The following is a 27658-nucleotide window of genomic DNA, read 5'->3' on the forward strand; positions in this document are numbered from 1 at the left end:
AATTGTCGTCCACGCGCCGCACAACTGCATCGCCGTGTGGAATTAGCATCGTGAATGTTTGTGTGTGAATACTGAGTGGATGCAAAGCGTATGCGGCGCCACATCAGAGCCCGGCGGGTCGAGACCGGAGAAGAAGAAGAACCGCTTCAGTTTATTTAAAGCAGAAGGCAAAACAAACAGAGAAACACTCCTCCTTTGAACGACTCGTGTGTGTGTGTGTGTTTGTGTGTGTGTGTTCGTGACGTGTTCCCGCTGTCAGTCACGGTGTCAAGATCACAGGGAATTCTGGGTAATGCGGCCACTTCGGCCTGACAGCGACGTTTATCGACAGAACATTGAGTGACGTTTCTATTAGAGACTCGTTCACAGGCCACAGTTCATTTTCTGAGCTTCACTTCTGAACAAATCATGCATTTTACGCCTAAAACACCAAATATGTCACCAGTCTTCCTTTTCTTCTTTTTATTCAATTGTTTCGTCTGCTTGTAAATATTTTTGGACTTGTATACACTTTCATCTTAGTCTAATCTTTAATATAATTAATTAAAATATTTTTTTTTAATATGCACATTGCCCTGAAATTATCCTTTTTTGAACTAAAATTTAATTTAATTTATTGTTTCACTTGGATTTATAGGCTGCAAATTCTAACAAATCTCAAACTCTACTTTTTACCTAATTTCTACACTCATGTTCTACACATTTTATTTCTCACAATTTCTTTGTAGTAAAAAAGTATTTTCTATCCTTAAAAAAATAATTATATATATAATTACTATATATATAAACATTTATATGTTGACATAATATAAATATATATAAATAAAAATGTTTTTTTAAGGAATATTTTGAAAGGTTGAGGTTAATTAGTTCAATAGAAAAATAATAATGGTTAAACATAATTAAAATTAATTGACTAAAAATCATCTACAGTAAGAAAAAGAGGCGAATATTTCACACGCCAGCACGAACCACGTCCCAATATGAATCCGTTACATCATCCTCCCGCGCCGTCGTGATGTCACACTTCAATTAGTGAAACATTTATTCATTAAAATCTTAACCTTCGTTTAAAAAAAAAGAAACGAGACATGTTTGACTAATGCGCGAGTCCTCTAGATATCAAACAACTTTTAATCGATTCCATAATGAGGAAATTAATCCCTTCTGCAATATCCTTCCCATCGGGCGCTTTTGTTTGGAGTCATCGCAGTCGTTTATGCTAATGGAGTCATGGAGCCCAAACGGGAATTTAACAAATGATATTCTAGCCGCCACATCTGGCGCCATTAGAAACACTTTCTCAGTTTTTAACCGCCGGTCTTTTTCACCCGTTCGTGTCACAGTTCATCCTTCAACTCGCCCGCACACACGCACGCCGCCCGCTGGCTGTTCATGTAGGGTCTGCAGCCGAGGGTCCACACCGTGTTGTACAGGGCGTCCGCCATCGTCTCGCAGGCTGAGGAGGAGGAGGAGGAGGACGGGGGTCAAGAGGTCAGAGGGTTCATCTGTGAACTCGACCTTCACGTTCACTTCTCACCTTTGGCCTCGGACATGAAGCCCAGGCTGACCTTGAGGTCGGCGCAGAGGTCCTGCAGACACGAGCGGAACCCGTGGTCGCACTGGTACTTGTCGCTGCCGCACGTGTCGTAGCAGACGTCCAGGAGGTCGCAGCACTTGGTCATGGCCGGGATTCCCGGGTCCATCTGTTGATAGACCACCAGGGGTTAATGGGGAACATCCCATAATCAAGAACGTTCTATAATCAAGAAGAAGATGAGGATTAGGTTAACCTGGAGGCCCACCAGAGAGGAGCTGCACCCGTTGGGCTCCTGGTGAACGTAGCCGGGCCGAGGCTCGGGAGGTTCTCCTGGAGAAAGACACGTTGATGAACTGAGCACATCAACACTGGTTGTTCGACAGCTTCAGATAAGTTGTACCTGATTCTGGGTCAGTATTGATTATGCAAGTCGAGGCGAGTACAGTCGAGTGCGGAGCATCAGCAGACCCGAGAAACTTATCTTAACTGATAGAGACCAGACTGATAAACCCCTTCATGTGATAACAGTACACATGTACTGTAACACATGTACTGTAACATATGTACTATAATATAATTGCTCAAACACCATTCTTTTTACTTCAAAAGTATTTCTAACTTTGATAAAACATAATTGTGTCTGGTCTATTATGTCATGTGCTTGAAAATAAAATAAATATGTTCATTAAAGTGTTGAAAAATCAGAGTGAGTGGAAATATAAACACTAAATTCATGTTTAAACTGTTTCTTAAGAAGACATCCCTTGAATTCGTTCAAACCCTCATAGGAGCCAGGGTCAAAATCAGGGACACGTCATCACACAATTTGTTGTGAGAGTCATTTTAAGCCGAACCTTACGACCCTGTAACGCATAATAGAACAAAACTGATCATTTTTTTAATGTGAAGTAAATAAAGATGTTAGCTTGTTAGCTTAGCTTGTCATTAAAAACATTAAATCTTGTCTGAGGTAAACATGTCAAGGAAGGTTAAAAAATTATGTTCATGATAAAGTGGAAAAAGCATTGGTTTCATAGAATGAAACATACATTCATTCAAGATATTATTATACATATTTCTATTATAATTGTCATTCTTTAATAGAACATTATGTGGCAATTCGTTTCCAATATAGCTTCTCTCATACTAAGATAATTTAAGACCCAGACTGATGTATTTACTGCTATTTTTGCTTATTTTAGAGGTTTAAGATCAGCTGTCACTCAAATACATCTCATTTATAGCAGGTTAACCTGAAATGCTAACCATTTCAGATAAAATTATAAGACAATTATTATTTTTTACATGATATTAAACATGCTTTTTAGATTAATTTAATTGCCAAAAAAAATCGAGTTTTAAATAACAAAATGCATTTTTTTTGCTATTTCTATATTAATCTTTGTTTTTATTTGGATGTGTATAATTCAAAGACTCTTAAATAGATAAGATATTTGACACGATGATCTGGTAAATTCACCATAACTGCTCATTTTTATTTATTGCTAAATGTTGGGATTAACAGCCAGTTTAAAGCACAGTTGTGACGCTTGTAGTTTTTAACTTGATTATTTCAATCATTTGAAACTAGCGACAGGAGCATCACTTCTATATGAAGATCATTATTTATTGATGACTATTGATCAGCACGTTATCAGATCCTGGTCCTGCTCACGACTCACCGTATCTGCAGTTGTACCGACACACGCCGTCGTGTCCTCCGGCCAGCTCCACCAGGGAGTCGAAGTACCCGTGCACGGTCTGTAGTCGGCTTCTGATGGAGCTGATGCTCCAGCCGCTCGCCTCCTCCTGAGCTGACGTCGAGTTCTGCGGGACCGTCTCGATGTCGTGCTCCTCTTCACTGGGTTCTATGGCTGGATGGTCAGGTTCGACCAGTTCTATAGGATCTAGTATGTCGGCGACACCCTCCTGGAGTCCCCCCTGGAGTCCCCCCTGGAGTCCCTCCTGGAGTCCCTCCTGGAGTCCCTCCTGGAGTCCCTCCTGGAGTCCCTCCTGGAGTCCGTCCTGGAGTCCCTCCTGGAGTCCGTCCTGGAGTCCCTCCTTGAGCTCCACATCCGGGGTCTCGTCCGTGGCCCCGGCCTGGTAGAGACCCAGGGCGGCCCCCCGACACGGAGACAGGGCGAGGAGGAGAAGGACCAGAGTCCGGAGCAGCATGGTGATCGGTGCTGGTGTTGTTGACACTGAAGCTCACGCAGACAGGAGCGCCAGCTGATCAGACTTTGACCTCTGATCCGACAGACAGCAGGGCTGCGAGGGGGCAAAGGTCAACTTCTATCAGAGATACAGTATCTTCTCTCTTTCAGGAACATGAAGGAGAAGATAACTTCATCACACGTTTTTTTGATCGGGAGGCGCTGGTGAGAGTCATGACAAAGATTAATCACATAAAGAAACACACAATACTTTCTATGGAAGCTTTAAATATGCGAATCTAAAGATGAGAATCTAATGCTGTCGATTTGAATGATTTGTTTTTTTCCTCTGATCGCTGCTGCTCTCTAGTGGTCAGAAATAGAAACACTATGCAAAGGTTTCAGAGGAGAGTAACGATTAGGCAATAAAACAATGTGTTAATGAATAATACATTTATTTATTTGAATGGATATTTATTTCGAGCTTTTTTAAACAAAAGAAAATGTGTACATACAAAATAACAAAACACCAGTTAAACGAAAAGCAGAATAAGAAAACATCACAAAAACCCTGTAGTTAGAAAAAAAGGAGTAGGAATAAGTACTTTTGCCACATATTTTTACACAGATATCCATACAAGAAATACATAACATAATATAGCGTAATGTATAAGCATATGCTAAATAGGTATGAATTCACATGATATACATAATATACATTATACATTATTATCATTGTTGTTTCTCCTCTTCCATATACTTATTTATAAATGTATTTATTATTTATCTAAAGCATTAAAATCAAACACTTGATCTCCTAAACAACATTATTAGCCTGTAATACTTCTGTATAAATATGAAAATCTTTAACAAAATAAAATGTAATATCTCTTCTCGTCAAATCTCAGTATTATATTCTTCAGAACAACCTCTCTGGTGTAAATGATATACTAATATAAATGTTTAAATTACAAATATTTGGCCCATCACTCAAAATAGTTCCTCTTATTACGACTAATGCAAAATAATAAAGAATGCCTTAAAAACTGAGCAAAAAGAAAAAGATGGGTACATATTGTTTTCATTATATTTATTTAGTATTTTTTGTAGAAGAGTTGAACAGCTGTAAGTATTAAAATAAAAGTCATTACATCGTAGATACATAAGTTGTGTAAAATTAATTTACTGAATAAGTAAAGGAGCCCTAAGAGTGCAGGTCATCTACTGCAGCCGCAACACTGTAAGATCTCTATAATAACCACATTGAATTCCAACATCGGGGATCGAACCCGCAACCTCAAAAAATAGAAGTGGTGGCTCTATTGTTTGAACTTTCCGTGCCTATGATAACTTTAAAGTAGATCGTAAGATTTAACGATGAATAGGTGACGATGTTTAACTCAATTTACCATAAATACGATGGTCCTTATTGCGAAGGTGATTTCGCCAATTTTTTTTTAAAGATTTAAAAGAAAAAAAGGAGAGTACACTATTCTTTTCTGTTACTGTATCCTACCTCACTCTTCTCTCCATCTAACTGTCTACTGGTCACAGCAGGAGGCCATAACAGGGCCTGGTTCTACTCAAGGTTTCTGCCATCTAAAAGTTTTCCTCGCTACTGTGATTCACTCATTATTGATTTGCGTGGATCTGTCTTCAACTTTAAGTGTGTCTTCTGATGACTTTCCTATTATTTGACACTTGAAAATAAGTTAAAGGCCAGGAAGGCACCACAAAAGAGGGGTTTGGTCACCCTACCATTGCCATCTTGTCGGTGTGAATATCTGGAAGGCTCACAGGATCTTAGTTGGCCATTCTCCATCACCTCAGAAGGTGCTTCTTATCTTGACCTCATGGTCTCCAGTTGGTGTCAACTGCTAAACCGTGTCATGCTTTGTTAAGCCGACACCTGAGATCTCATCTGGTAGATCTAAGCCTCTGTTGCTCTGGTGCTCGAAGCCTGATCCTCACTCCAGCCATTGGTCAGATTTGATCCAAAATCAAAAACATATTCATAAGTTTACTGTGCTCAAAAACGTATTCATTGTATCCGTTATGTTTGGAGAACGTTGGAGACGGAGATAAAGATAAGCGAAGGACATGAAGGAGAGATGATCCAACAAAAAATCTGTTATTTAAAACCCCCCCGATATTTTCAGCCTCAAGCTCCTCTAAAATAGAACCTGTTACTCAACTTCATGGCTGCTTCTCTCATGACAAGCCAATGACCCGGAGCGGATGTGGGAAAAGCAACTTCTGTGGTGAGATGATTTCCATGTGATTCCTGGAGCACACGTGTAATTTTAGACTTAAAAAAAAAAAAAATGTCATGAGCCGTTATCTATGACACGGATCTCCTGGATTCATCATGAAGTTGAACCAAAAGGCTTGTCAACTCCTAAAAGCCAAACATAAAATACTCGTGTCCAGAAGTGTCCACTGAGGAGATGATTTGTTCACTCGCTCACAAGCCACTTATTAACTATTAATAAAGGAGCATGTGCTGCCGCTGCAGGGCCGGGAACATCTAGAAGTCATATGTGGTTCACCACCAGTTTGATCTCGAGACTCCATCCCTCGCTCCTCTGGCGCTGGGATGGTGGAGACATCCTGTTTCTGTTTTTTGGCTCCAACAGTGAGATCTTTGTGGATCACCAGTGGACCTCATGAGAGTAAATATTCTCGATGTTTGGTTCATGTTTGTCTTTGTGCGTTGAGCGATCTCGACCACTGGGGGCGCTACAACAATCGTCCAGTAGAAGTGGTTGGACACTGACAGAAATACATATTTGAAATATATTTTGATCAAAACTGTTTTCTCAGCTAGAAACTGTTGCAGTGCATCATGGGACTTTTAGTCTGATGAAACCAGGACACGATGATGGAACCACACGTACATATTTTCTATGAAAGTCACAAAGTTGCTGAATTAAACACTAAATTTAGTGCATTTCTTCCCCAAAAGTGAGTCATCATGTCTTCCTGAACATTCAAATGATCAGGTCTTTTTTTTTTGCTAAATATCAACTTGCTCTTCATCACTCCATCATACTTCTTAAAAATAAAATCAAAAATTGTGCAAAAATCACGCACAACATCCTGAATACCCATCATTCATTAGCGAGCATTTTTTCAAAATAAGTTCTTATTGATCCTAATAAAAATAAATCATAGTTTAAAAAGCCTCAATACTAGTAATGAAAATACAAATTGTGCCATTTTCCTCTTCGAAATAACTCCATCAAAATACAATTCAAACTATTTTAGGTTGTTAGCATCATTAGCAAGTCAATAGGTTTTCCCATAGGCGTTAGCTTTTAGCTAATTAAATAAACAAATATTTAGAACACATACAAATCAAAGGTGAGATGCTGATATAAATAGTCATGATTATCAAACCCCCCAAAAATCTCACATGTCAACACATGATACCACATAAATTCCCATCATTCATTAGCAAGCTTTTTTTTTTTCTAAATAAGTTTTAACTTATTGATCTGAATGAAAATATCAATAATAATGATAAATAAAATCAGTGTAAAAGGGCCTCCATACCAGTAATGAAAATAAAAATGATGCTAATAACTCCATTTAAACTATGTTAGGTTATTAGCATCATTAGCAAGTCAAAAGGTTTTTCCATAGGCGTTAGCTTTTAGCTAGTTAAATAAACAAACATGTACAACATGTATAAATCAAAGGTGTGAGAAAAAAATCCAAATATAAATGGTGATGATGATCAAACGCAAAAAAAATCTGATAATATTCATCTTTTTTTTTATAGTTTATAATTTACTTTATGCCTCTCTTTTGTAGTGTGAAAAGAACAAGAAATGAACCCTTATCATCAAGTCCACCTCTTGTTCAGGTTCCAAAGGACACAAGGACAACTCAAATGTTCCGTTCAATCACTTTTATTTTTTTCTTTCGGCTTCTCAGTAATTGAGTTGTAAACCTTTAAAGACAGATAAACAAAAAAACCTTTTAATTATCAATTTAAATTAAACATTCTAAATTCATTTTAAATTAACTTGAACATTCAAACATTTTTAATTCAAACAATTAAACATTTCAAATTCATTTAAACATTCAAATATTTTAAATTCATTTAAACATCTTAATCAAACATTGTAAACGCATTAACAAGCACTAAATCCATATAGTAAATGGGCAATGTGTTCCTAAACTAATATTTACACGGTTAAACATACATTTGAACATCTCAGAAGCATTTCAAACACAATCAAGGTAAATCAAACATTTCACCGACCATTGGCGTCTCTGGACTGAACCCATGGTGAACCTGGAGCATCTTCTCTCTCTGACTGACTGAACCTCCATGAGGTCACAGTTCACAGGTGCTGCTCATTAGAGCCAATGACTGAAGCAGCTGGTCTGCTGCTGCTGGTGCACTCTGGGAAGTGTAGTTCTTTGACACACTCTGAGATTCAGCTGAACTCTTATCTAGATAGTTCAACAAGCAACATTATACATGTCAACACATGAGTTCCAATCATTCATTAGTGATTTTTTTTTCAAATAAGTTAGAACTTGTTGATCCGAAGAAAACAATAAATAAATAATACAAATAATTAATAGAATTACAGGTTGTTAGCATCATTAGCAAGTCAATAGGTTTTCCCATAGGCTTTAGCTTTAAGCTAGTTAAATAAACAAATATTCACAAAATATACAAATCAAAGGTGTGACATTAAAATGCTAATATAAAAAGTCATGATGATCAAAACGCAAAAGAAATCTCACATGATAACACATGATAACACATGATAACACATGATAACACATGATAACACATAAATTCCTATCATTCATTAGCAATCATTTTTTCTAAATAAGTTGTAACTTATTGATCCGAAAAAAAATATACACAATAAATGTTAATAATAAATTAAATCAGTTTAAAAAGGCATCAATACTAGTAATGAAAATAAAAATGATGCTATTTTCCACTTAGAAATAACTAAATCAAACTATTTTAGGTTGTTAGCATCATTAGCAAGTCAATAGGTTTTCCCATAGGCGTTAGCTTTAAGCTAGTTAAATAAACAAATATTCACAACATATATAAATCAAAGGTGTGGGATTAAAATGCTAATATAAATAGTCATGATGATCAAACGCAAACAAAAATCTGATAATATTCATCTTTTTTTTATAGTTTATAATTGACTTTATGCCTCTCTTTTGTAGTGTAAAAAGAACAATAAATGAACCCTTATCCAGATAGTTCAACAAGCAACATTTTACAAACATGTCAACACATGAGTTCCCATCAATCCTTAGCGAGCATTTTTTTCAAAATAAGTTATAACTTGTTGATCCGAATAAAAACAATAATAATAATAAATTAAATTACAGGTTGTTAGCACCATTAGCAAGTCAATAGGTTTTCCCATAAGCGTAAACTTTAAGTTAGTTAAATAAACAAATATCTACAACATAATCAAAGGTGTGAGATTAAAATGCTCATTTGAATTGTCATTGATGATCAAACATAAATAAAACTCACATTTCAAACACGTCAACACATCATTGAGTCGCAAGCATTTTTTCAAAATAATTTGTAACTTCTTTATCCGAATATAAATATAAATAATAAATAATAATAATAATAAATGAAATCACAGTTTAAAAATGCCTCAAATATCGTAATTAAAATACAAATGTTTTCCACTTAGAAATAACTCCATTCAAAAGGTTATTAGCATCATTAGCAACTGAATAGGTTTTCCCATAGGAGTTAGCTTTTAGCTAGTTAAATAAAAAAATATGTACAACATGTAAAAATCAAAGGTGTGAGATTTAAATGCTGATATAAATAGTGATGATGATCAAACGCACAAAGTTCTGATTATAAACATCTCTTCTTTATAGTCTGATATAAAGTATAATAAGTTGTGTTAACTTGTATTTTTAGTTAGCACGCTCTCTCTCTCTCCTATTAAAGTGTAGTTTCTAAAAATGTCTCACTGGGTTGAGAGGAAGTGGAAAAAAAAAAGTCTTAATTTCCCTCCGGCTGTTTCTAAATACTGTTGAGGCGTCATCGCTGCAGACGTCAGTGATCTCCGCTGCGGCAGTGGGTGTCACAGCTCCGTGAAAGTGGTAACGAGGTGAGCGATCTCTGGGGTGAGACGACCCGTGTTTGGACCCGAGTGCTGACAGTCTGGGTGTCGTTTCCACGTCAGCGTCTTCCAAACACCTGACCTGCCTCCATAGCCAGGACCTCTTAGATTCATTGAAGGTTGGTTTGAAACCCAGGACTGAAAAGTAGTTTGATTTGCATTTAAGAAGGTTTTGGTCATTCAACCTGTATGGCTTCTCACTGCTGCTGCGCTGTCCGTAATGACCTTAAAATGGGAAAACTTGACCTTGTAAAATCAAAGATACAACCTCAGTGTTATCTTGACCTTTAAAGTATATACTTTATTGAATATTGTTTCGATTGTTTAAGCGCTTTGTGACCCTGGTCCGGAAAAGCGCTATATAAATAAAAATTACTTACTTACTTACTTAGTTACTTACATCTATATGATAAATGAACTTTCATCTGCCTGTGTTGACAAAATGTGTCGTTATTGTTCATTAAAACTAGTTTTCAGAGACTATTTTCTTTCATTTTCTACGTGTAGTTGCAGGATAAGAAAAATACGCACAGAAAAGACAAATGAAAATAAAGAAAAAGTTTAACGTATGTTTTTCTCTGTCAGCAAACACACCATCTTTTCCTAGGCTACATAAATAGTAACTGAAGATAATTTAATAGATAGATATGAGAATATTCTTATCATAAACATGTATTTGTGCTTTTGTATCTTCTTGTTTAGAATATAGTTACAGTTTATTTCGGTGTTTAAACTAGAAGGAAACAAAACTCTGCAGCAAGAATTCCGACCCGCTCTAGTAGAAGAACTCACATTTCCCCCGATCCTTAAATCTCTTCACTGGCTGCCAGTTTCTTTCAGGATCAATTTTAAAATTCTTACTAACTTACTTACTAAACTAAATGAATAAAAAAAGAAATAAAGCAGAAAGAAGGACAATCGCACACGGAGATGTTTTCATGTAGTATTTATTAAAAGTCATTTGGGCTACTGCTCTTACATTAACATTTGAACATTCCTCAATTCTTCTGGGGAACAGCGACACGTCAAAGCTGTTCTTTTTTTTTTTCTTTTTTTTTTACAAAAGGAAAATGGACAATATTCTTCTTTGTATAAAAAATATAAGTTAATTTAAATTTAAGAGTAATTCATGAAAATAACAACAGTAATAATAGCAATAATTATAATAATAATAATAATGATAAAGATCATAAGCTGAACATAGTGCAGACAATATAACTGGTGCTGACGGTGGGTGGGGTGGGGGGGGGGCAGTGCAGTGTAATGGACGTTATCCATGTTGGGGGGTTTGGGGGGTGAACGTTCGACACACACCTTCTCTAGCGCGCACACATGCAAACACACAGTGAAACACACTCGTAAAAGTGCACGACTGCCATCAGCTTAGCACCACATGCTAACATCTACAGTTTTCTCCGTCGCTACCAAGAGTTGGATCAAGACGCACAGACGGAACAGGAAGTCGTCGCAGTGAAGTGCACACTTTTTTTGGGGTCCGGAACGACACTGGAATGACTAGAGAGAGTTTGTTTGTTTTGTTTTTTTTCGATTTTGGAAGATCTTGGAAAAGCGTGTGATCGATGCTTTTGAAAGGGAGTAGCAGAGTTTTTTTGTTTTTTTTTGGATAAAGACGAGTGGACTCCAAAATAAAACAGGTGGAAATGACTTTATAATGAATAATTCTTGACTCGCTTCCAGTTGACAGTGAAATAAGAATTATTTCTTAACTATCAAAAAAGGGTTTTATTTAAAAAAACAACAAAAAAAACCCAAAACCAACAAAAAACCCAATATATATATATATATATATATATATATATATATATTGGGTTTTTTGAATAATTAATTTTATATATATATATATATATATATATATATATATATATAAAATTAATTATTTATTTTTATACATATATTTATATATATAAAATTAATTATTTTCCAACTTTTTTTGAAGAAAAAAATAAATACATGATTTTATTTATCATTAATATATATATATATATATATGATAAATAAAATCATGTATTATTTTTATACATATATTTATATATATATATAGATAAATAGATAGATTTATTTGATAAATAAAATCAAAAAAGTTGGAAAATAATTCATACATTTAAAACTTACTAGACAACATGTTGCTAGTAAATAAAAAAAAATAATCTTCCAGTAAATTTAGATTAAAAAACTTATTTCCATTAAAATATCTAATACAAAACAGGATATTCTAGAATGAAAATAACCAAAGCAAGTTTGAATTATACTTTTAAAAATGTAGATTTCTTTATAAATGGTCAGAATTGATTTGATCTGGAGTTTAGAAAAAAAGAAGTTTGGAGGGTGAACCCTGTTAGCATGTGTGGCTGTAACACTTTTAAGAAACAAATAAAGATTTAAAATGTCAGAACTCAAGATACGTAACAATGTTTTTTCTAGCGTCACGACTGGAGCTGTGATCGTCACTAGTATAAACGAATAAGAAACAGTCAGAGCTGGCACCTTTTGTTTAGTCGGTGTTTTCGTGGGTGAGCAAAGGGCTGTGAGACGCGTCCTCTCGGAATATATTACTTCATTTCTCGTACAACAATAACTCCACTTAGTATAGGCTGTATATGTATTCAAGTACTGCAAAGGATTTAAACATTCTGTCGTCCCCGATCACGAGAGGGTGTCGTCTCGTCTGCACATTCCTTCTGTCTGTGCCTCGCCGTAGTAGTACCAACAGTACCAACAGTACCGCTTCACAAAGAAAAAGGAGGGTCTCTCGGGCGGAGACCAGAAAAAAAAAAGAGTAAAACGATAGATAACGGAGGAGGGGGGGGGGGGGTCGTCCCAGGCTGAGCGGGCCAGTGGTCAGTCTCTGAGACGCTGCAACAGTCAGTGTACGTCACCCGGTGAGGTAACTGTGTTTTTTCAAGGTCACCTTCAGAGTTTCCCCCGATAAACGTCGGGCAGAATTTTCGGTGTGGCGGAGCCGGAGACCCCCCCCTCGAGGTCAATTGTCCACTTTGACCGGACCTGAATGAGACGGTCGGCTGGGCAGGACGTCCTCCAGCTCGCCCTGTGCTATCTTCTCCCACTGACACAGGTTCTCCCTGAGGACACAAGGGAGGAACTTTATTGACACCCCCGTCATCGACGACGACGGGATTTGACTTTCAAATTCGAATGACGGCATTTGAAAAATTAAAACTTGATTCAAAAGATTAAATGTGCTGATAGTAAGCAGGTGCGGTGATGAATTTACTGAGGGGGAGTGAGACAAACAGAGCACTGTGTTCGACACGTTTGTTTAACAAAAAATGAACGTTTGTCAAGATGATCTGAAGGCCAGAAAACAAATGTGTTTGTGGTATCCGTTGTGTGGTCTCTGGGTCAAGGTGAACGACCTCCCTTGCTAACAGATATACATAAGCAGTGGTGGAGGTCGTTCACCTTGACCTAGAAGCAACACAAGGGATACCACAAACCCGTTTGTTTTCCTGCCTTCGGGTCATCTTGACAATTACGTTTGTTTTTGGGCTTTCGGGTGATCATGACCCTGAGATAACACAAGGGTTAAGCACATTTTTGAAGTGAGGATGAAGCTATAACACTAAACATGTGCTGCTAATACTTTATAAAATATAAAAAGCCTTTTAAGTTTTATGGGTTAAGATCCAGAAATACATATAAAAGAACAAAAACGTGCAGTTTGAGCTTGTTTTGTTTATGAGCAAAAAAACAAACACAAAATATCATCTGGTAATTATTCAGTTTCTGCACATATGTGTCTTTTGTTTTTGTTATATCTAAAACGATCAAATACATGAATTCAAAAGTGAAATTAAGGTAGTCAAATGCCGCTGCGGCAGAACTATGCTAGCTAGCACGAGTCTATAAGTAAACAGGGGTCGGGCACAAAAGTATTTTTTTAAATTCACAAATGAATCTTTACATCATCCTCCTCTGGTGACGAAAATAAGTCTGGTAAAGCTGGTTTATCCTTAATGATGAGGTATGACATAAAAAAAACCAAGAAAAAATAAAAGTCCAGAAGTAAAGGTGTATTGTGAATCTGTAAACTAGTTCCTAATCTCAGTTTGGATCTTCATATCGTGCTATAATGTCTGGAAAAGTAAACAACACTTGATCGATCATGTTGAATGATTGATGAAACAAACACTTACTTGCAGGCCTTCAGAAGAGGACTGGACGGAGGAAAGAGCTTCGATAACGTTGTGTAACAAGGTATTGCTACGGAATTGTAGAATCCCATCTGCATCGACAGAGACGTGGAAACATGTTATCATGGATTTTAGACAATACAACGACTATTTAAAAAAAACTGTAATATTATAACCCCTCATACACAAACGCATAGTTTTCTAGGTTTGTTCAAAACTTCAGATTAGAGGAAAGCATTTATCTCGTATTTTAAAAATATTATTTTATATAAATATTGATATTTATATTGTATTTATTTCTATATCGGTTTAAAAAATCATTAATTTAATCTCTCTTAATTACGAGGGATACATTTTATTTTATTTTATTATAAAATTAAAGTTGTGTAAAATACATGTATTAAGGGATTAAAGTTGTACAAAAATACTGAATTACGAGATTAGAGAGAAATAAGGGAATCCTTCATCTTTTGAACACATCAGCATCAAGCAAGAACTTTCAAAAGAATATTCAAAATCATCATCATCGTCATATCTGCCGTATTTTCATACGACTCAAATTTCATAATAAATGATTTTCCTAGACTTTATTCTCATAAAAAAGTATTTGCGTACGACTTGCATCTGGTGATAAAGTATTTTGTATGAATTTAATCTGGTCAAAAAATATTTTTGTACGACTTTAATTTGGTAATAAATTATTTTCGTAGGAGTATTTTGTACAACTTTAATCTTGTTATAAAGTATTCTGTACAAATGTAATATGGTAATAAAGTATTTTTGTATGACTTTAATCTGGTAAAAAAGTTTTTTGTATGAATTTAATCTGGTAAAAAACTATTTTTGTCTGACTTTAATCTGGTAAAAAATTATTTTGTACGACTTTAATCTCGTAATAAAGTTTTCTCTACAAATTTTATCTGGTAATAAAGTATTTTTGTACAACTTTAATCTGGTAAAAAAGTATTTTCGTACCCAATTTTTTTCTCGTAATAAAGTATTTTGTACAACATTAATCTCGTAATTAAGTATTTTCGAACAACTTTAATGTAGTAATTAAGTATTTTCATACCACTTTATTTCGGGTAATTAACTATTTTGTACGACTTCAATCTTGTAATAAAGTATTCTGTACAAATTTACTCTGGTAATTAAGTATTGTGTACAACTTTAATCTGGTAATAAAGTATTTTGTACGACCCTAATCTATTAATAAATGCATTTTCTAAAACTTTTATCTCATAATACAATATAAATTCTTTGAGTGGCCCTAATACTCCGTCATATTTAATTCACCTTGAATGTTTAAAAATTTAGGATTTATACATTTAGGATTTTTATTTCCTCCCACATCACACTTAAAACAACAACCAGCTAACCATGATGAAAACATGTTATCTCCGTCATACTTGGTATGTAATTGAAGCGTGATCAAGCTTAATTTATTCCGATTGTCTTTGAACGTAACATGGTTGTTTCTCTCTCAATTCTACACGCAAATATTGTTATTTTGAAACAAAAGGTTTTGCTATTTCAGATTGACAAAAATTACAAGACCAATTTTTAGTTATTGGTCGATATATCAAAAAACAAAATAAAAGACGTCTTACTTGGCCTTGAGGAACCTCATCCTTCTTGTCTCGGTCCATCATGGGCATGGGCTGCATCCCGATCTTCTTCATCTCGTCGCCCTGTCAAGAGGAAGGACGTGTCAGAAGTTCTCGAGCCAGTTAGAGATCGGCCGGCGCTCGTACCTCAGCCCAGAACTCGGCGTAGATGTCGTTGGCCGTGAGTCGAGTGATGCTCCACTGCTTGGTGACGGAGCACAAGTCGCACGCCGTCATCATCAGGCCGATCACGCGATCCCTGCAGGAGACACGAGCGTCACCTCCAGAGAGACTCCCTCTCTCACACTCTCTCTCACCGGTGGGTGTGGTTGCTCAGGTCCAGAGCTCCGGACGTCAGGAGGTCGGACAGCTGCTGGTGGTTGTTGAAGTACAGGGCCAGGTCGGTGGCGATGATGGCCTTGCGGATGATCTCCAGCACCTGCTCATACTCGCTGGAATTCAGGTTGGAGAAAATATTGTGCCCTTCCAGCTATGAGAAACAAAGAGATCAATAAAAAGCAAAAGCTCTACTGATGAGGCTCCACAAACCACCGAGGTTCTCAGCTCCTGGGGGGGCGACACTGAAAAAGTGACTCCGGGGCGAGACAGTGGAGAAGGTATCGGAGCTCTACCTGCAGGATGGAGACCGTCTGGGAGAAGTGGTGCTGCTCCATGGTGGACGTGGAGTAGAGGGCGGCCAGAGGATGGTCGAACTTCTGCAGGTAGGTGTTGCTGTAGCCTCGGTGGTCCAGGTCGTGACACAGACACGCTATGAGAAGACCTTTCTTCTGTGGACCACAGCACCAGGAGGGGTCAGGAGAGCAGAGGAGATGGACAGGAGGTACTACTGACCTCTAACTCCGTGAAGGTTTCCGGGGTTTTCTGCAGGATGGCGAACATACAGTGGGCCACGGTCACCGCATGCTTCCAGTTGTGGTACGGAACCCGTCGGTAGTTCTTCCGGACAGACATGGTGAACCGACAGAGCTTCTCCAACTCAAAGCTGTGGAACCAGATTAACAACTTCTTTCAGATTACAGCTGGAATTACACATATTCATCTGTTGTGTAGGTGGTGTAAGAACATATTAATACACTTTATTATTTTCCTATATTTTTGCCTAATTAATTGTATTATTTTATATATAACTTTATGGCTTATCTTTCAATTAAGTGCGTACAAAAAACTAGAATACAATTAACATGCCAATATCTCAGGGTTTGTTCATGCAATTAAACTTCCGGCCGCTAGATGGCAGCAGTCATTACATCCTCTGCAGCTACAGAACAAGAAAATCCAAATAGATTCCAGGTGACGACTGAGGACAAGAGGATACAGTAGATTTTGAGGCTGATGTTTGGACATATATTGGTTTCAAAACAAATGACAACAGTTACGACTTTATCGAGAGTCAAGTAGTTTGTCTCAAGTACTCGGGCAAAACTACAAATATATCCTTGTTCCTATAGTATTGCAATTTAAAGTATCGTTGTTCTTCTACTTTCTTTTTCTTTGGGTGTTGTTTGTTTTCTTTAGTTTTTCAGGATATTGACAGCATCTTTGTTGTATAAATGATTCAACATTTAGTGGTTGTTGTGTTTGTACTTCTGAATTAAATAGTTGTTGTGTTAATTCTTTAGCATTAATTGGTTGTAGTGTTTATGACTCTGCAATAAATAGTTGTGATTATGCCTCAGCATTAATTGGTTGTTGTGTTATAGCTCTAGCATTAAACAGTTGTTGTGTTTATGCTTTAGCATTTAATGGTTTTTGTGTAATTGCTTTAACGTTAAACGTTTTTTTGTGTTTGTACTTCAACATTGAAACATTTTTTGTTCATTCTTTTACATTAAATTGTTGTTGTGTTTATGCTTTAACATTTAATGTTTGTCGGGTTAACGCTTCGGCATCAAATATTTGTGTTTATGCTACAGAATTAATTGGTTGTTGTGTTCATTTTTTAGCATTTAATTGTTGTTCTGTTAATTCTTCAGCATTAAATCGTTTTGTTAATGCTTCAGCATTAATTGGTTGTTGTGTTTATGCTTCAACGTTAAATAGTTGTGTTTATGCTTCAGAATCGATTCGTTGTTGAGTTCATGTTTTAGCATTTAATCGTTGTTGTGTTTATGCTTCAGCATTATTGCTTGTTTTACTAATGCTTGAGCATTTAATAGACGGTTTATGCGTCAGCATTAATTGGTTGTTGTGTTTTTGTTTTAGCATTAAATAGTTGTGTTTATGCTTCAGCGTTAAATAGTTGTTTTTTATGCTTGAGCATTATTGCTTGTTGTGTTAATGCATCAGCATTAAATAATCGTGTTTATGCTTCAGAATTATTTGGTTGATGTTTTCGTATTAAATGGTTGTTGTGTTTATGCTTCAGCGTTAAATAGTTGTGTTCAGGCTTCAACATTAAATGGTTGTGTTCATTCTTTAGTTTGTGTCTTTTATGTGAATCATTGTTTTTGTTTTTTTCCCCATGTTGTGTTTCTACCTGCAGTTTTATAGTTCCTGCAGTTCATTAATACATTGTTGAGGAGATTAAAAGTTCTGTGATTTCATCTTCAAGTGTTTTCTGATATGTTCTGTTTTTCCAGTACAGCAACAAAACAGCAGACCTGGTCTTCCCGCAGGAGTTGTGAACCATGTAGATGAAAACTGCAGGCCAGATCTCCTCGAACGGACTGATGTCAAAGTGAAACCTGCATAAAAAGAAAAGAAACTCATAATTAAAAAATAAAAAAGGGAATTCAAAATCAACACTGACAGTTCGATCTCCTTGTAGATGGGTGCAGGAAGGTTGAGCTGGGTGAGGGTCTTCCACTCCTCCGACGTGCAAATGCTGTGATAGGACAGCTTCTCCATCGTCACTCTGTAGATGCACTCCGAGTGTCGGATCCTGTGATACATCTGCCCACAAAAACACTCGCTCTGAAGTTGGCAGAAAAACTTCCTTTCTGACTATCACATCTGGAAACATCTGCTTCGGATCCGAGTGCCTGGCAGGAGCAGGTAGAGACCCACACCTTCTCAACATCTGGTTCTGATCCGTGACGACGTAGCATAAATGAAATATTAACACTCCTCATCCATTTTAAAAGCGTCTTTGTGACGTTGGTCGAGTGAGGTGTGAGTCAGAGAGACGAGAGAACCTACAGTGACTCATGAAGAGATCAAAGGGTCGCTTTTTATTTGGGCAACAAATAACAAGGCATGGAATAACTTTTGAAGAGTTAAAAGACAAACTAATAGTGAGTAATCGTGCAGAAATCATTGTTATTAACAAAGTCCAACACATCACTTGGATATGGTTTGTACTTCACTTAAAGTCATGTTGAATAAAAAGTGTTTCTCTTTCATCTAAAATTACTTTACATTGTATTTCCTGATTAATAGTTCGTCAAAAATATATTATCTATAACATATTTAGAAGTCTTTTTCACCTTTTATTTTATGCACCAATTATATTTGTCTTGCATGTTAAAACAATCAAGTTCACTTATATTTTTATATGTAAGCCAAATTACTTATTGAATTTATTTTAATCCAATTGTACTGTACAAGAAACAATACAAAACAAATCCATATTTAAATATCTATTTTAAAAAGCTAAATCGCTTCATCCTATTAAAGAGCAGATCAAAATAATCGATAGTCTTTAGTGATAAGTTTTGGATATAATGTCTGTATTTAATTCCAAAATGTATACATTTCTGTGCTTCACCAGAGACTAACATAGAGATATTTTACTCCTTGAATTACATTTTTCTAAAAATTCCCTAAAATGTATTCATTAAAGGTTACAATTAATCGGCAACTTAAAATCAGGGTTTTATTAAAACTGTAGTAAGAACGATATATTGCGGTACTGTAGTAAGAAAGATATACTGCGATACTGTAGTAAGAACGATATATTGCAATACTATAGTAACAACGATATATTGCGATATATTGCAGTACTGTAGTAAGAACGATATATTGCGATACTTTAGTAAGAACAACATATTGCAATACTGTAGTAAGAACGATATATTGCAATACTGTAATAAGAACGATATATTGCGATACTGTAGTAAGAACGATATATTGCAATACTGTAGTAAGAACGATATATTGCAATACTGTAATAAGAACGATATATTGCGATACTGTAGTAAGAACGATATATTGCAATACTGTAGTAAGAACGATATATTGCGATACTGTAGTAAGAGCGATATACTGCAATACTGTAGTAAGAACGATATACTGCAATACTGTAGTAAGAACGATATATTGCGATACTGTAGTAAGGACGATATACTGCGATACTGTAGTAAGAACGATATACTGCGATACTGTAGTAAGAACGATATATATTGCAGTACTGTAGTAAGAACGATATACTGCGATACTGTAGTAAGAACGATATATTGCGATACTGTAGTAAGAACGATATATATTGCAATACTGTAGTAAGAACGATATACTGCGATACTGTATTAAGAACGATATATTGCGATACTGTAATAAGAACGATATATTGCAATACTGTAGTAAGAACGATATACTGCGATACTGTAGTAAGAACGATATATTGCTATACTGTAGTAAGAACGATATATTGCGATATATTGCAATACTGTAGTAACAACAATATATTGCGATATATTGCAATACTGTAAATAATAACGATATACTGCGATACTGCAGTAACAACAATGTACTGCGATATATTGCGATATATTGCAATACTGTAGTAACAATGATATATTGCGATATATTGTGATACTGAAGTATCTACAATATATTATTTCTTTTAAAGAAACATCACTTTTTCTGGCTTTTACAACAAAGAAATAAGCAAATACTTTCTCTAATCAAATGTGAAAGTGCTTGTAGGAAAGTGCTTCTTAAAATATTTACAATAATATAAACTTATATTAACAATGAAGTGCATTAACACCTCAAACAACCTGGAGAAACATGTAATATCCAGTATCTGTCAGTATTTAATTTTAAAACTTGAAACTCTGTTTTAAACATCGATACAGTGCCATTGAATATCGATACAGTATCGTGTATAAAAACATCGCCATATATCGTTATATCGATATTTTCTGACACCCCTAATATAATCTTCATTCAACTAATACCATGGAACATGTTGTATATTGTACCTTCAAGAAACTTGTTCAACCAAAATAAAAAGCCAAGAAATTGTCTATATTACGTGTCGATTTAAGTTAAAAGTTAAGTAAAAGACGTTTTCTCATGATTATAAATTGATCTTCTGTCTCCACTTAGTCTGGTTCTGCTTGAGGTTTCTGCCCTTTTTTCTCTTTACTGTTGCCCATTGTGATTCGCTGGGACCTGTTTTTCTCTTCTCTTATATAGTGTTATTTAAACTTTCTTGAGATAACTGTGTGGACACTTTAAATAACATAGAATTCATATAACTTGCTAGAAAAAAGCTGTTAATCGCATTTGTGATTTTTATGGTTCTTAGGCTGCAAAAAACATCTCATAAACACGCTAGTTTTGAGCGAGAAGTGTGGTGGTTTCTACTCACATTTGCACAGTGTAAGGCCAGAGCACAGAAGACGGCAAACATCTTGAAGTTGTTCTCGTCGGTTTTCGTGAAGGCACTTCCGCTGAGCTTGTTGACCATCTGCACCACGCCGATGACAGTCCCTCGGCTCACGATGGGCATGCACAGGATGTTGCGCGTCGTGTAGCCCGTCTTCAGGTCCACCTCTCTAGGACGATTTAAGGAAATATTGCTGTGAAGCGCCGTCGTTTATGTAACGTCGGTTCTGGTGTGTCTAGGGTTACCGGTTGAATCGTGGGTCTGCATAGGCATCTGGGATGTTTAAGACTTCCCCGGTCTGAGCCACCTGGCCAGCTATTCCCTTGTCTATAGAAAACCTGTCGAGGGGCAGAACGTTATCACAGAAATAGACGTTGTTGTGTCTTTACATGATGTTCAACTACTCGTCTTACACTACAAATACTGCCTTGCAATACCTCACTTTACTCCCTTTTAAATCAATAGGAGAGTAAATTGATCCAGATTAATATACTTGTTGGGCTATTCCACAAACCCACTCAAATTCGTGCAGGAGCCAAGGTCTCGAGCAGGCTATCACTAGTGGGCTCCATATGATTTACCATAGTTTCCATAGACTTAAACTTAATAAAAGTCGCACCAACTCAATTAAAAAAAAGGTAATATATAGTCAGTATCCATGTCACATTTTAACAGAGAAAGACGGTAAACAGAAATATTATCTAATATTTTTAAATTCTAATTAAATGAATGTGTTGCCAGAGCCTCCAACAAAAAAGTAATTAAATGATACAAAAGTAACAATGATAATTTAAAAAAGGGCCACCGTAACAGTCATTGTCAAGTTGGGTTATCTGATTTTAATTTTGCATTAGGTCAAAATTTTAAGTTTATGCTTCAAAATGTTGTAGAGTTATTGTGCAGCTTAAACCTTTAAAGCTGAATCACATGTATTCCTCTGTTTTCATCATTTCACTTTTTAAAACAAAATTACGACTATAACTATACTATAAACGCACATACTTACTATATTTACTATATTATTACGACTATATTAGAGTGTATCAAAAGAGCAGCAACTTATGGTGCCCTTATTATACTATTAGCTCAATACTATAAACACATAATAATGTACATTTTCTTGAGATGATTGGACATTTTGAAGGAAATAAAATAGAATCAAAATTGTATAAAAGATACAGTGTTAAAGTTTTATACGTTCTTTTCAACTGTGAAGTAAAATAAGGGACTTTTTAAGCATATATTATATTGAGTATTGTCGGAAAAGCACTCTAAAAATATAAATTACTTATTTACTTACTTACTTACTTACTAACTTTTCAAAGGGAATTCAATTCTAGTGTCAATCTGAGGTACAAAATACACAACCATGTAACACTTTTCCAATAAAAAAATATAATTTATACCTTGTAATTGAGGCCATTTTGATGGCCTGGAAAATATATTTTTAAACAAATGTATGCATCAAAATGGAGGTCACAGACCAAATGAAACATCGCAGGTAAAAAAAAAAAAACTGACCTAATTTCTTTGGTTTTTCTAAAGACAGGTTTTCCTTCTTTCTCCTCTCCAATGTCAAACAGGTCAGAATACAGTTCTTTGTTGCTGTGATCTACCTGGAAAAGTGCGCACCTGTCTGCGTTCACCAGGTTTTTTGCATATATCTGCAGGAAGAAAAAAAAAAAAACAGCACAGATGGATTTTTTTAGAGGATGTGGTGTGACGGCAAGAAGTAGAGCAGCATGCACGTCAAGATAGAAGTGCTCTGGTTTTTTGAAACGCACACGTTTGAAATTGTACGTGAATTAAAAGAAAAAAAAAGAAGCTTTAAAGCAGGGACAGCAAACAAAGTCACACAAAAGGGCCGGATAAAATCAAGGGCCGAACTGTCAATCGTTCTTTCCTCCTTTAACAGGCAGATTAGGGACTTTTTCCAAACTTTTTTTTTTCTAAAATATCATAATTTTAACAAAGGTCAAAGGTGAATTTTTGGTCGTCTACAGCGACTTGAGTTTGGCGCGTCTGCTTCAAAGGAAAAGGGAAATCAAAAAGCCATTAAGCTACATGTGCTACAAGCCCGCCGACTTCACAGCATAACAAGAGACCAATTTCACTTTATTTGCTCGTTTTCGAACAAACAAACTGAATAAAAAATCCCTGTTATGACGAGAAATAATAAAATAAAGCTCCTAAAAAGAGGAGGCCAAAAAAGAGGGACGTCACTACCGGCTAAACATAAAAAAAAAAGTAGTAAAAATGTGATTTATCAGCAGCCGGTGCATCAAGTTCAAAGAAACACAAAAGACAAGATGTGCAGCCGCTTTTGTTTTTCGACAATGTGAACGCACACAAAACTTGCAGGAGTCGCACTCACCATAATATGTTCAAGTAGAGAATCTATTGCCACAATGTTATCAAAGTATGTTCTGTGCGAAAAGAAGAAATGGTGCATTGAGATGTTTGACAAAAATGGGAAGCACTGATGACACATTCAGGACGCCACGCTGTTTTTTTTTCCCCCCACAGACACAAAGAGACGTTACTTCTTGAAAAAAAATGTCTGCTCATGGTGGCACCGGGTCGCCGCCTCTTACTTTGACACGTCTAGCAGGAAGTCGTTGAGCTCGGTCTGCTTGGCGAGGCCCCGGCACACCTGCAACATCAAGGTAAGTGGTGACCTCACGGCTGCCGTGGGATGCTACATGTTGTGCTGCCGCGCGTTCATTAAAAACACCACTGTGGCATAATGACGTCCTCGGGGACATGTTTGCTAGGACTGGGCCTTGTGAAAACCCAGTTCCTGTACACAGTGGATTTCCCCCCCCCCACCATTACAAAACACCTGTGCAGGACCAGGACAAACAAGACGCTCGAAACTCACCTGCACTTGATGAATCGCAACGGACGCCCATGCTAGGTTAGCTGTAGCAACCTAAAATGTAGCCAGAAAAAAACATTTAAAAAAAAGAGATAAAATGGTTGTAACATTTTAAATAAAGGTCAGGAAGAATGAAAATAAGTGTAATGATGCAATAAAAATAACTTAAATATATATTTTTTTAAGGGGGAAAATGTAAATTAAAGAAGCCTGTTTGTTAGCTAAGCAGTTAGCATCACTATTTAGCATTGATGTAGCAAACATCCCTCACAGTTGAAAGAACTAAAAAGATGTTAAATATCTAATGTTAACTGTCTCTACATATACAGTATATATATTAACATTTGCTTTAGAATTCATAAGAAATATTTTAGAGATTCGCTTATAGCTGCCGGATGTGAAGTTGTCACTCGCCTTGGAACGATCTTCCTCTCTCTTTGCGCTTGATGGATCTACTGACTCCTTTAAGAAACATCTTAAGACGTTTCTATTAGTTCAGGCTTTTCCTTGATTTTCTGGAACTCCTGTGTTGTTCTCAGTTTTATCTTGATCTTTAAAGTATGTACTTTTTTGAGTATTGTTTTGATTGTTTAAGCGCTTTGTGACCCTGGTCTAGAAAAGCGCTATATAAATAAATATTACTTACTTACTTACTTACTTTTTAATATTTGGATTCTAGTTAAGATTTAAATATAGATTTAATTTTAAGGTAAAGTTAAAGACAAGGTTATTCAGCACATGTTTGCCAACGTGACTTTAAAAGTGACTTTATTAAGTAAGAAGAGTAGTTTTTAAATTTTTATTTTTTAAATAATAAAGTGACTATTAAAGTGACTTTATTAAGTAAGAAGAGTATTTTTTAAATGTTTTTTTCTAAATTATAAAGTTACTTTAAAAGTGGCTTTATTAAGTAAGAAGAGTAGTTTGAAAATGTTTATTTTTTAAATAATAAATTGACTTTAAAAGTGATTTTATTAAGTAAGAATGGTAGTTTTAAAATGTTTATTTCTCTAAATAATGAAGTGACTTTAAAAGTGACTTTATTTAGTGATAAGAGTAGATTTAAAATGTTTTTTTTTCTAAATAATAAAGTTACTTTACAAGTGACTTTATTAAATAATAACAGTAGTTTTTAAATGTTTATTTTCTAAATAATAAAGTGAATTTAAAAGTTACTTGATTAAGTAAGAAGAGGAGTTTTAAAATGTTTATTTTTTAAATAATAAAGTGACTTTAAAAGTGATTTTATTAAGTAAGAAAAGTAGTTTTAAAATGTTTATTTTTTTTAATAATAAAGTGAATGTATTAAGTAAATAGAGTAAGTTATAAAATGTTTTTTGTGTGTTGGTACTGCCTAAGTACTACCACGTCGACTTAAAACTGAATAATTAAGAAAAGCCAAAAGTTTCCCATAAATAATTCTGTAAAGATAGTTTAAATGTATTATCTTAGTTTGTGTATTAGAAATGTTGCATAACTGCCAGAAAAAAAAGTATTTTATCTTGGAAAAATAACAAAAAACATCATATTAAAATGAAATTAAATAAAAAATATATAGATTACAGTGATTAAAAAAACACTTTACTATTCAATATATTATCCTTGGCTCAGACTGACCTCCTGATGGCTGAGGTTGAAGGGTTCCTTGCCCCAGTGCCGATGCAGCTCAAGGATGGCGATGAGGTCCCCGATGGCAGTGAGGATGGGGAGGCACAGTGCAGAGTGAACATGGATCCCTGAGTCCTGCCCTGTGCCGTCGGGGAAGCGCTCGTCCTGGAACAGGCGGGTCAGAGGTCACCGACAAGGTCCAATTACGCTACGTGTTGACGTTCCCTCAGAATTATTTTGGGGCTAAATTGAGTGTTTATGACAAGAGGTCAGCGTCTGTCTCACCCCCGTGACGTCCTCCACCAGCAAAGTTTTGCGAGTTTTGGCAACGTGAGCCGCGATGGTGGTCCCGAAAGCGACGGGACCCGAGGGGATGAGGCTCGGCGGGCCCCCGTTGGCCCCTGTTGGCGTGAACAAACATATACTCTACGACGCAGGAGAACAGAAGTCAGTCACTTTTAAACTGAAACAGAGGAAAAAATACTTACATTGTTGCATTCTCCCAAAAAGTAAAGTGCAAATCCATCAGCTTTTGTTGCTGCAAAGAGACGAGTCATGGTTTAGATCAGAGGTGGAAATTATCTTCAGGAGTTACTCTTGTTGTGAGGAAAATGTTCTGATGATGACTTAAAGCACTTTAAATACAAATAACTTTATGAATATTTTATTAATTTGTAGTAGAGTCTGTGTGTACTTTTGTGTGTTTCAGTGTGTGTTTGGATGGAAATTCATGTGTGTGTGTTTCTTTTTATGTGTGTTTCTGATGAGTGTATGTGTGAGTCTGCCACTGTTTGTGTGCACGATTGTGTGTTTCAGTATGCGTTTGGATGGAAGTGCATGTGTGTCAGTGTGTGTCTTTTAATGTGTGTTTCTGATGCATATACACATAATGTGCATTACATTAGTCTGCAACTGTGTGTGTGCACAAGTGTGTGTGTCACTATGTTTGCATCTGTGTGTGTTTGTACGTGCGCGTGTGTGTCAGACTGCCTGAGTATATGCGTGTGTGTGACAGTGTGTGTGTGTGCGTTTCTGTGTATCAGTGTGGGTTTGCATGTGTGTTTGTGTATGTGTATGTGTATGTGTGTGTGTGTGTGTGTGTGTGTGTGTGTGTGTGTGTGTGTGTGTGTGTGTGTGTGTGTATGTGTATGTGTGTGTGTCACAGTGCCTGTATATATATGTGTGTCTGTGACAAGTGTGTATGTCCACATTTCTGTGTATCAGTGTGCGTTTGTGTGAGTGTGTCTGCGCGTGCCCATGTGTGTCAAAGTGCCTGTGTATATGCTTGAGTGTGACAGTGTGTGTGTGTGCGTTTCTGTGTATCAGCGTTCGTTTGTGTGTATGTCTATGTGTGTTCGAGAGTGTGTTTACATGCTTGTGTTTGTGACAGTTTGTGTATGAGAATTTGTGTGTGTGTATGTGAGTCTATGGGAGCATGTGTGTGTGTTACTGTGTCAGAGTACACATGTGTGTGCGTCAAGGGTGTGTTAACAGGGTTGTGTGTTTATAGACGCATGACTGTGAGTGTGTGTCAGTGTGTGTCCACGCGTGTGAACTCAAAAAACTGAGATAAATAATATTTAAAGCCGTTAATGAAATTTTCAAATGATCAGTTTTGTCCTTTTAACTTAACATGGAAACTTTGTCCAGGTGTTGTGTAGCTGAGGGCGACTATAGTGCGACTAAACTAAACTGTATGATTGAAGAATACAAAACAACATTAGCGTTAAATGTTGTTGTTGTGTCTCCATCTTTCAATATTAAGAGCAATGCAATATTTAAACGAGTCCAAAGTGTAAGTGTTGTGTCTCCGGCGTGTGTGTGTGTGTGTGTCGTGTCAACACCTGTCTTGATGATGTTGCACAGCTCATAGAGCAAGAGTTTGCTGTCTCCTCCAGTGTCTAGCCGCTGCTCCATGTAGCTGTTGAGCTCGTACACCACACCCTGCATGTTCGTGTCCTGGTACTGCCGTGGGGGGGGGGGGG

The 27658-nt window shown here is 36.3% G+C and overlaps 2 protein-coding genes across 2 annotated transcripts in view; both read right to left on the reverse strand.

Annotated features, from left to right (window-relative positions):
* Positions 1–1340: 1340 nt before the first annotated feature.
* Positions 1341–3715, reverse strand: pla2g12b (phospholipase A2, group XIIB). The gene is made up of 4 exons (XM_087803274.1): positions 3223–3715; positions 1794–1870; positions 1541–1706; positions 1341–1459 (listed from the first exon to the last, which is right to left on the reverse strand). Exons 1-4 carry the CDS (start codon positions 3713–3715, stop codon positions 1341–1343), a joined length of 855 nt encoding a protein of 284 aa, XP_087659400.1.
* Positions 3716–12010: 8295 nt separating this feature from the next.
* pde10a (phosphodiesterase 10A) overlaps positions 12011–27658 on the reverse strand; it is a 44138-nt gene continuing 28490 nt past the window's right edge. Inside the window, exons 4-22 of the mRNA XM_087802851.1 lie at positions 27518–27638; positions 26162–26211; positions 25959–26099; positions 25683–25838; positions 24069–24119; positions 23782–23840; positions 23562–23613; positions 22709–22851; positions 21433–21525; positions 21170–21356; positions 18386–18528; positions 18237–18320; positions 16468–16618; positions 16248–16403; positions 15933–16105; positions 15763–15874; positions 15619–15699; positions 14012–14100; positions 12011–12937 (exon numbers count right to left, since the gene is read on the reverse strand). Coding sequence (XP_087658977.1) covers positions 12838–12937; positions 14012–14100; positions 15619–15699; positions 15763–15874; positions 15933–16105; positions 16248–16403; positions 16468–16618; positions 18237–18320; positions 18386–18528; positions 21170–21356; positions 21433–21525; positions 22709–22851; positions 23562–23613; positions 23782–23840; positions 24069–24119; positions 25683–25838; positions 25959–26099; positions 26162–26211; positions 27518–27638 — 2142 coding nt within the window. The 3' untranslated portion in view covers positions 12011–12837. The remainder of the gene's footprint in view (positions 12938–14011; positions 14101–15618; positions 15700–15762; positions 15875–15932; positions 16106–16247; positions 16404–16467; positions 16619–18236; positions 18321–18385; positions 18529–21169; positions 21357–21432; positions 21526–22708; positions 22852–23561; positions 23614–23781; positions 23841–24068; positions 24120–25682; positions 25839–25958; positions 26100–26161; positions 26212–27517; positions 27639–27658) is intronic.

This window comes from Callionymus lyra, chromosome 11 (genome assembly GCF_982586985.1).
Source record: "Callionymus lyra chromosome 11, fCalLyr1.hap1.1, whole genome shotgun sequence".
In the NCBI taxonomy this organism is placed as follows: domain Eukaryota; kingdom Metazoa; phylum Chordata; class Actinopteri; order Syngnathiformes; family Callionymidae; genus Callionymus; species Callionymus lyra.

Excerpts from the sequence above, each read along its gene's own strand:
- pla2g12b (XM_087803274.1), bottom strand. The coding sequence starts at position 3,715 with ATGCTGCTCCGGACTCTGGTCCTTCTCCTCCTCGCCCTGTCTCCGTGT. Across the intron at positions 1,707-1,793 it reads CCTCTCTGGTGGGCCTCCAG|ATGGACCCGGGAATCCCGGC; the intron begins GTTAACCTAATC and ends GTCTATCAACAG. Across the intron at positions 1,460-1,540 it reads CTTCATGTCCGAGGCCAAAG|CCTGCGAGACGATGGCGGAC; the intron begins GTGAGAAGTGAA and ends CCTCCTCCTCAG.